Source organism: Pagrus pagrus, assembly GCF_965226575.1.
Source record: "Pagrus pagrus genome assembly, chromosome: 11".
NCBI classification, from domain to species: Eukaryota; Metazoa; Chordata; class Actinopteri; order Spariformes; family Sparidae; genus Pagrus; species Pagrus pagrus.
In genome coordinates, this window is record NC_140195.1 from 29,066,998 (window position 1) to 29,077,096 (window position 10,099).

At 42.0% G+C, this 10,099-nt stretch overlaps 1 protein-coding gene across 2 annotated transcripts; it reads right to left on the reverse strand.

Annotated features, from left to right (window-relative positions):
* Positions 1-1,877: 1,877 nt before the first annotated feature.
* On the reverse strand, positions 1,878-9,881 carry tpx2 (TPX2 microtubule nucleation factor). 2 transcript variants are annotated; one of them, XM_084367316.1, is made up of 17 exons: positions 9,805-9,881; positions 9,192-9,333; positions 7,863-7,994; positions 7,303-7,426; positions 6,836-6,898; positions 6,504-6,620; positions 6,222-6,331; positions 5,915-6,063; positions 5,278-5,449; positions 5,053-5,191; positions 4,652-4,871; positions 4,423-4,518; positions 4,111-4,284; positions 3,878-4,024; positions 3,671-3,782; positions 3,207-3,373; positions 1,878-2,302 (listed from the first exon to the last, which is right to left on the reverse strand). In XM_084367316.1, the coding sequence occupies exons 2-17, from the start codon at positions 9,301-9,303 to the stop codon at positions 2,192-2,194; spliced, it is 2,145 nt and encodes a 714-aa protein (XP_084223442.1). In that variant the 5' UTR covers positions 9,304-9,333; positions 9,805-9,881; the 3' UTR covers positions 1,878-2,191. The 2 variants fall into 2 exon arrangements, with proteins under 2 accessions (XP_084223442.1, XP_084223441.1); XM_084367315.1 differs by having other exon boundaries at positions 3,207-3,394.
* Positions 9,882-10,099: the final 218 nt, after the last annotated feature.

The following is a 10,099-nucleotide window of genomic DNA, read 5'->3' on the forward strand; positions in this document are numbered from 1 at the left end:
AATTCTGATCCAAAAATTCAAGTCAGGTCAAAAGTCAATGTAAAATTCAAGATTGAAATTCAGACCTGAACATCAGAACACCTGAGCAACACCGTCTGTCCAGGCTGTAAAAAGTTTGAATAGAAGCAGTGAAGAGGAGCTCCATTTAGGCTCCACAGCTCATCCAAAAGTTCACGACACAGCAAACTTAACTACAGGTGATGAAGGCTGACTGTTGCGCCTCAAACTGCCCGAGTCTCGTCCAGAAGCTGCACTTGAACACACTGCAAAGACGAGGGCTGACAGCCAACAGAGGCCGAGGCAATACCTTTCTCTACCACCGCCACATGGCATTAATGGGCTGCCCCACGGATTCTACCTGTCAATCAGGCAATAAACAACCACTAGTAAGGGTCGACTAGTACCAGTGGTGAAGGACACACTGCAAAAGTGAGGGCCAGTGTCGCAAACAGACAGCCCCTATACTGCCCGATGGCCCTGAAGGCCCAGACACACGTCAGCCTTAAACTGTAGGCAATCAGCTGCAGTATGTGTGGTGTGTTCAACTGCAGCTTTTTGGCCAGGCACAGGCGACGCAACAGTCGGGCTTTGACGCTGCCAGTTCTTTGATGTCATTTTGGCCCTTAGTGTCTGAATTTGACTAAGCCAATTTCAACCACCAAGTGTTTTTCTTTTTTTTTGCATTTAAAATGTTATTAATAGGTCATTCTACATGAAATCATAGGACTTACACCAATCAACCAAAGCATTACAACCACTAACAGACCAAGTAAATAACACTGATCATGTTGTACAAAGCGATGCTCTGCTGGCTGCTGACCTTGGGTCCTGGCATTTGTGTGGATGACACCTGACACACACCATCCACGGATGTGGATCAAGTAAATACAACCTCACAGCAACCACACTCAACAGCAGGTGGTTTCAATGTTGTGGCTGATCGATGGATGTTTTATGTTATCAATATTCTAAACAAACATCTTCCTTGAGTTTAGGTGTAAAATTGATCTTATTTGAGCATTTTAAATTGTTCTAGCTTGAATTTTCTTCCCAAATTAGTTAATACGAAAAATATAAAAATACAGGATATACTGAAATTAATTTGTTTTGAAATTTTGTAATTTAAAATTGACTATTGAAAACCTCATTATTTTGCTTGTAAAACCATTTCTGAGTTCATGTGGTCTGAATTCCCTTGTTTTAAAGTGCAATGACTGATCAGGAACCTTTTTGGTGGGTGGCAGACGCAAGCTGTGAAGCACTTTTTAAGTCGATTTAACTTCATTTATAGTTTGTGCCCAGCGTATGTCCAATATTCACTTTGTTTTAGCAGTTTTTCAATTCCTACTTGTAAACTCAGGGCAGGTCCACCCACCCTGACTTCATGAAGAAGAAGTCGTCTGATGTCACACTAGCAGAGTGGGAGGATGTACAGTATTTGAGAATGTCAGTTATTTGCAGTAGGCTAAAGACTGGAATATTTAGATACTTTTCGAAGTACAAAAAGGTGCCGTATAATAAAATGTATGATGGCATCTAGTCTGTTTATAGATTCAATGAGGCTGCACTTCTGTGTACACTTGCCAAAAAGACATCTTTTTATAGTGACAAGTTTTTTGTTTAAATAAAGCATCTTGCACCTGGAAGGCTTGGAGGTCAGAAAATGGAAATGTAGGTACAGTGCGATACAAAAATGATGAGTCTCTCATCTTAGTGAATATGATTTAGTGCAGATGCCAACTAGAACTCCAATTCTATTTTGCGTGGCACCGATTTTAAGTTTTCCCTGTATAAAAGGTTAAGTTGGAGTGTTTTACTGCCAACACATATTACTGCCTAGTTAGTTCTTCCAGCACTTCAAAATAAAATGTCCATAGTTACTGGTAATATTATAGCCTTTATTTAAAAGAGTTAATATAGCAAAAACAGTGAGAGACAGAAAATAATATACAATAAAAGGTTAAAATCTAAAGCTCAACGTGGAAAAGACAGGAAAAAAACTGAGCTTCAGTCCTTTGTGAATAGAGCTACAATTCAAATTTCATAGCCAGTATTCTGACTAACAATCTGAAATAGATGCAACATTTAATTTCAAGGGCTTCTGCCCAAAAAAGAAAAATAATAAAAGTACAAAATAAAAACCTAGTTGGAACCTGGTCATTTTACTACTCAGTGGAATGAGGCAAGCTGCTCACAGGCGGAAGCGGTCAGAGAAGTTTGGTGACTGGGGAACTGTGAGTGGAACTTCACTCTTCTTCAGTGCAACAGGTTTGTAGTGTCTGATGGGCTGAGCCTTGTGAACCTGCAGAGGAGGAAGACAAAATCTATCAGACACACTGCACTTTACACATCAGGCTAGCTGCATACGCTGACATGCAATTTTCACAAGGTCTGATCACACACACTCACCATTTTACCAAGTTACCAAGAGTCCAATAGCATTTACCATAAAGCAATGTGATCCATAGTTGAGATTAAGGCTAGTACAGAACATGTGTTAATAACTGCTATATGTAATGGCTAGTTAAGAACATACATTCAATGTGGTGGTTACCTGGATAAGTATTATGCATCAATGCAAATTCTATGTCCCATGTGTGGGTAGAGTTTTTGGATTTTTACTTTAAGACAGAATTTTTTGTTTACAGGGAATTAAAAAAGGGATATTTCCCATTTTCAGGTTCTGGTAAAGATGGATTAGAATATCAAGTGAACATTCACTTTTGATTTCATGCAGGACATGAGCAGAGGTAAATGTATTCCGTTACACTAGACATTCAGATCTGATCAAAAGTAATATTATCTCACAACAGCACCATAAAAAGCAGGGCTACTGTGTACTGGTTCTCCCCCACAGACAGACACAAGGATCTTGTAGTGGAGCAGCTATCCCAGCTACAATACAGACAACAGTTCTTAAAAATTGCATCCTTGTTCCCTCTCACTTGCTCTGAAATTTGTTTTCAGAGAAATGTGACATTGAGGGAAAAGCCAGAGCCAGACAGCAGCTGCTCATGGCTGGCTCCCTCTCAGAACCATGCAAGTCACTATTAATGATTCAATGAGCTGTCACCAGTGTCCTGTCACACACTACACAGCTGTAAGGCCAGTCCTCTCAAAAGGTCTTAGAGACAGTGAGAGCCCCCGATGCATTGTAATCTGGGGCTATAAATACAACTGACCTGAATCTACTTAAGTGAACTAACCTGTTCTTGCCGCATCCTGGAAATCTCCTCCTTCTTTCTCTGCTCCTCCTCTCGTCTCTGCTCCTCCTCCATGAACGTCCTGAGAGCCTCCTTCTCACTGGCCAGTCGCTCATACTCCTGCCGCTCCCGGGCCCGCCGCTCTGTAGACAGCTCGAAGGCCTCCACAACTGTAGAAGAATGAAGGAGTTCTGAAGAGTGCCGCGACAGAGGGTGGTGAAAGTGACAGGAATATAGTGAGTTACACAACAGTGAAGAACATTTCACCTTCACAGCAGGAAGCTGAAACACACTTCAAGGTTTGAATAGTACCACAGACAGCTGGGTCAGGTTAGGGACAACAAGTCTAACGTGTTTGTATTAGCAGGGAGAAAGTGCATAACTCGCTAACCTGCATCAACATATTACCATTGTGTCGTACTGCACATAGCTACACAAGGAAACGGCAGCAGGACATCAGGACTTACCTACTGTAGCCCGGCTCTCCTTTCTGGGCTGGAAAGGTTCTTTAAGAGTGACTGTGTTGGGCCTGGCTTTGAATACTGTTGCTTCCTCCTGTTGTTTCTGCTCTTCTTTTACCTACAAGGAACAGAGGTTAGGTTTCAATTCCAAGGTACAGACCGTCACTGAGAATAAATCTGTTCCTGTGTGCTCGGTGGAAAATTGTGTCGCACCATCTGCTCCCAGCGACTGCTCCTCACAGCTCCACGTTCATCTATGAGCAGTCTGAAGGGCTCTGGCTTTGTGGGCTCCAGCTTCTTCTTCTCGGGGAGGTTCACAGTGTCGAAGTCTGGAAGTGGCTGTGCCTTGAAATGAGGTACCTGGAAAAGTTGGAAACAAGATGTGATTTAGCACATTGTCCTTATTCTGAGGTCTAAGGACACAGATTCAGGACGAGGGACTCCACCTCCTCATTTCGCTTGTCCTCCAGCCTTTTCTCTTTCAACGCTCTCCTCTCTCGTTCCCTCTCCTCAAAGGAGAAAGGACAGATCTCCACGTGGTGGTGCTCTGGTAGGCGGGGCTGGAAGGGGAGACCAAAGTGAGGCACTGGGGGGGCCTTGACTGGTGAGGGCTGTTTGACCTGACAAAAAGAAAAGCCCCAGCAGGTTTAAGGTTATTAACATGGGGATGGCTGTGGTGTATCTGTATGTTCAGTGAGTGAAGGGGAAGAGAACTGAGCAGTTTTCAAATTCAAGACAAGCAAAAAAGTGTTCCTTACTTCCTCAACCCTGGGCTCCCTATGGACCCTATTCTTGAGAGCAAAAGCTGGAGATTCTGGCACAGTTGCAGGCAGAACCTTCCTCTCTGGCAAACCCTGTTGATGGGAAGTATTTTTTACTACAGTCATGATAACAACATTATCATATTCTCTCAATAAAAAAAAACAAGCAGGTCTTAGTGTAAACCCTTACATTCAACACTGAACTGGTCACAGGGTTTAGACTCACCACTACTCCTTCCAGGATCTTTTTGGGTAGAGGCTGGGATTTAAATGTGTGCAGCTTCTCTTCGCCCTCCTGAGGCTTGGTGGCCTGTCTCTCCTGGAGCCTTTTTTCAATCTGCAGCTCAAATCCTTCTGGTACAGTGGGTTCCTTCACTGCAGGCTTCTTTAGGCCCTCTACGCCCTCTAATATTTTCCTGTTCAGCTCCAGGGCCTTGAATTTAAACCTGTGATTAAAACACAACATTAGCTAAAAGGCCCTTAGAATATCAACGTATGTTGCTCCAACAGGTAGGCACTAGAAGTTACAGTGTAAATTCCTGGCAGGGGGTCGACTGCACCCGCTAGTTTGAGGAAGTGACATAAAGCAGGTGACAAACAAGAAGGGGTAACGCAAAATGGTCTTACTTGTTAAGTTTTTCCACCTCTTCAGCCTCCAGCTCAGCACTGCTCTTCACAGCAGGTGGCCGGCTTCTCTGGTTGGTTATCAGGTGTGGAGTGTGAGGGTGGGTGAGCTTAAGGTGGTCGCCCTTCACTGGGGATGGTCCTAACAGAGAGTAATAACTCATGTCATTCACTTATACACTAAAATCTGTCACTGAATGTAGTAAAAAAAAATAAAGACATACACACCTCTCTCTTGACTCTTGCGACTGCGCAAATGGTAGCGGTCAGGGGTTCGTTTCTGAAACTGCTGTATCTGCTGAGCCATGGGCACATAGGCAGATGGCTCCTCCACCTTTCTCTTGTTACCCTTCGACAGGTTGAAGGGTTTGGGCACTGTGGCACCTTTCATAGCCTTTGCCTGAAAAAAATAAACAAATAAATTACAACTATAAAGAAGTTAAGGTATAGGTTTCTTCAAGTGGTCAACATGTTGTAAGATGTCTTGGATCACTTTCCTCCATGTTCACGGTTCACATTACAAGATATCTTCTGTATCTTACACTTAAGTTTCCTCTTCTGCTCTTTCGGGAGTTTAATTATTGCTGGTGAAAACCCAACATTTAACAAATTTTGCTCTTAAAATAACAGGACTGTCACCTTTACACAATATTAACAACTTTAATATCAATCAGGGAGTTTCAGTTGCATGTTATGTGCATTGTGATTTTGTTGGAGAGGCAGTCTGAGGGAAGGTTTTGGGATCCTACTTGCCTGAACTGCAATTTAACACAGTCCAGGTGAACCATTAAGGCTCTGGGTTTAACACTTTAGTCCCACAGACTGCAGTATAGCTTGAAGGTGATTGCATACATGAAGTACTTACTGGTGAGGAGGGCTTGCGGAGCTGAGTAATGAAGTCCACTTCCTTGTGGGCAGTGTTGGATGAAGTGGTTGCCTTAGAGCGGGTGTTTGTGTTGAAATGGAATTCTTTAGGAACTGTTGCTGATAGGACCATCTTCTTTGGTGGTGGATCTAAAACAGTAAACATTGGTTTCAAGTTGTGAGGCCAATCTAAACCCCAAATGTGACAGTACAGCTTGTAGCCAGGACATGCATTTAAAAAAAACAAAAACACACACCCAGAGCATTTACCGAGGGTTACAGGTGCACATAAAGTAATATCTACTCACTGCCAGCCAGAGCAGCTTTGTAGCTGGCCTCATTCTTCTTGCGATGCAGAGCCACTTCCTTCTGGAGGTTCCTGATGCGCTCCAGCTCCTGTTCTTCAGAGCTACTTGGCCTGTTTGGACACAACCATCAAAAACTTGTAATCAGCTGTACCCCGTTTATCCACCTCAGTCTCTGATTATCCAAAAATATCCCATTTAAGTCTCGCAGAGCTCCACTTTCTCCTTGCCCATCCACCAAGTCTAAGAGAATGACATGGGTTTTAACATCAATTGTAGACTCACTCAGCGTTTGTAGTGGTGGAAGCTTCTGCACGGGTCTTGGGTGCAGCCCTGGAATTTAGCTGCCCAGTCCTGCGCGAGACACTGCTGCGTTTTGGGGCTCGTCGAGCAACCGGACTCCTTGAACAAAACAATTAGAATTGAAATCATGGGGTGGGATAGGTAACACAAAAGGTGGGATTTTGTCTTGGTCTTTTACACAACATTTTTCTATAAAAAGTGTAAAGAGGAACCAGTCTGTGTTGGTAATGGAGCTTTACAGTCTACAGTGTCCAAAGGACTGTAAAGGGCAGGAGAACATTTTAAGAAAGAGTTGACAGGACAGTCAAACTTACTTTTTGTGTTTCTTTGATGGTGGTGCAGCTGGACCGCTGGGTAGCTCTTTACGTTTGGAAACCCTAAAAATAAACCAAAAGGAAAATTAAAGTCAGAATGAAATTGAATCCAATACAATATACTTTATTGTCCCCTTGGGGAATTTTTTCTTGGGGTCAGTACTGCACTGACAGTTAGCAAATTGATTACATCTACATAAAAGCTGCAAAGATAGGTTGCTCTTTAATAGCTCACTGTTACAACTTACCCAACAGATAGATGGATATAGAGGAATTGGATCAGTTGATTGTCACGTTATGTTTTCCTTTGAGAGTTTTAATTGCTTGGGTTTAGGATTAATGCCACAGTATACTTGCCAAAAACATCAGGCATGTACAAATTGTACATGCTTCATTTAAAATAATGTGAAGCCTACACCTATGCCACAGAGTGAGACTGTTAAGAATTGCCATCGCAAAGACTGTACCTGCATGGTTGGGCAGGGGGTTGATTAGCAGTACTCCTCTTTGGTCGGGCATCGGTCCGAGCAGGACTCCCAGCACCCCAGGATGTGACAATGTTGGGAGGTGGAGCCATGGATGTGCTAGGACCTGGAATATTGAGCAGTCCATATAGGTTAACAAGAACTAATTAATGATGATTATTTAGTGGATTACAGAAGACCACAGACTAAACTGGAACCACATGTGAGTTCATCCTTGAATAGTTAGTGTATTAATGATGGATCTAATTCAAAACAAACATTTAACAACATAAACCTCAATGGGATACAGGTGAGAACTACACAAAAGGTCTCAAAATGTCTTTCAACACTATCATATTTTATACTCAAAGTACTGAGTTAATGATCAATGTGACTCTGGGTCACCACTGGAAACTATAGTAACTGCTGTGAATTCAAGACAACTCCCTTTGTTGACCACAAGGATCAAACTGCTTCTCACCTTTGAACACAATTTTATCTTAACAGAAAAATGTGTTAAATGGAGAAATACAGTAATTAGCTATTAAACAAAGACTACTAACCAGAGTCCACATCTTTCTTGACTTGTGGCGTTACGATGGCTCGTGGCAGGCTGTGCCTATCACCTCTCTGAAAGGGTCGGTCAAGTCTCAAAGGTGTTATAAGGTGACCATCTGCTCCCGTGGCCTGTTCGTCTGCATATAAGAGATAGTTTAAGATGAGAAAGCTGTGGACTCCTTTGCAGATTCTTTGATGGGTATTTTAACCTACATATTGGGGGTGTTCAAAGTCTTTTCATAGCATTTGTAATAACACTTTATTGTACAATCAAAACATTTCAAAATGACCCTTTATCCCCCAAACATAATTCACAACCTGCTGAAAGCCAAACAGCCAAATACAAACACCTATTGTATTGTTAAGATGTACAAATGGTACCAAGATCACAAATTTGCTTAATTCTTTGCAAGCCTGCACAAAGTGTCACTCATGTCCATTGAAGTATTAAGCAACACCAAACAGTTGGATGTGAGCATTCTAAAAACAACATCTGTACAGATGTGACGCCCTGACAGCTCAATAATAAAGCTATTGTCTTGCATTTCTTTCCTCCATGTTTGATTATTGATGTTTAACTTATGTGGTTTAAGAGGGAGAGGACTGCTCAGCCGATTTATATATACAGCAGCAATCTGATGTGATGCTGAGAAGTCATGTAAAAAATGCTGGTTGAACAGAAATCATGGATTGTATGTGTAGCATTTTAATAGGCTACCCTGTCGTAATTAAATGAATTGGAGAGTGTGTACAAACTGATGTGTGCCTGATAACATTTAAATAAATCAGATCCAACAGGATGTGCGCGTTCCTGTGACATCCTATGCAGAAAACTGTACAACTTGACTTCTTCCCCCTCTGCCTACTCCTGCTGCCACCTGATCTCATCTGCTTTCCAGGCCAGGTGGAGTTGAGCTCCATCCTAATAGTTAAGGATCCTAACTATTCAAAGAGCATCTTACCTCACAGAATATAAATGGCAAAACAAGCGCTGATTTACACATACTGTTTACATTTATATCTCAGGAAAGTTGGAGGAGGGGTGGGGCTACACCAATGACACTCACTTCCTGTGTGTTAAAAGACTTCTCCTAACAAAAACACTCAGAGAATGCGTTTGTTTTCTTGTCCACCTACACCAAATTATATGCAGTGAAGCCAACAGAGAGACAGAAGCTGTGACTGCATAAGTGGAGCAGCTCGGCTAGACCAGTTTACCCACATGCGACAGAAAATAGAGGATGCAGACAGAATCAGCAAATACTTGTTGTGGTCTCAACAATACATGACTAAACGTATTGTCAGTCAGCTGTAAGTGTATAATGGAGACTCACCAAACCACTTGTCGTCGCTTTCAGCATTTTCCAGTTCTTTCAGGTCGACTACTTGGGATGGGGCGTCAAATTCGTAGCGTTCAGAGACATCACCGCAGTCGCTTTCGGCCATTATCTCAAGCTGTGTTTGTCGACAACTCACCTAAACAAACCAGCAAACACGACACATTTATATATGAAAAAGGGGGTAATCGGAGTAGAGCCTGCGTTGAGTTAATCGTTAAAGCTAGCGATTTAAGATTGGCCTAAATGTAACGAACGCCAACTAGATTAGCGCTAACATCTGATTGTTGTACTTTTCAAGGGAAATACCTGGTCGAATTACGTTAACTGACGGCAAAAGAACTTCACAAAACATGAGTATTTTCTGTATATGAGCTGTACTTTCATGTAACGATACCGAGGACAAAACAACAGACTCGCTCGCGTTAACGCAACGTTAGAACATAACATGTCTTCATTAGCAAACGTTAAAAGATAGCGTAGCATCACATTAATCAAACTATCAGCTAATTCTAATAAACACGTTTAGTATTGCTACATTCATGTGGCTATTCTATTAAATATGAAGCAGTTTCTGCGGTAAATAAGTGAGAATTGTTTGAAACCTTACCGTAGCCGTCTGCTCTCACACTAACACGGTTGAATCTGCAGACCGTTAGCGCTCAAAATGCTTACCTTTTGAATCAGCCAATGGCTAACGTCATGTACGTCAGCACGCCGCTTATTGGCTAGTATAAGCCAACTTCCTCTGGCATGACCACGTGATCAAAATACAACTTTTTAAAAAAAACTTTATTTAAGAAAGAACAATTTACAAAGTGTTCAGGTAAATTAAACAGTACATACAATCAAATTGATTAATTATTAATTATAATAATATAAATTTGGAAAGTGATCTGGAGAAT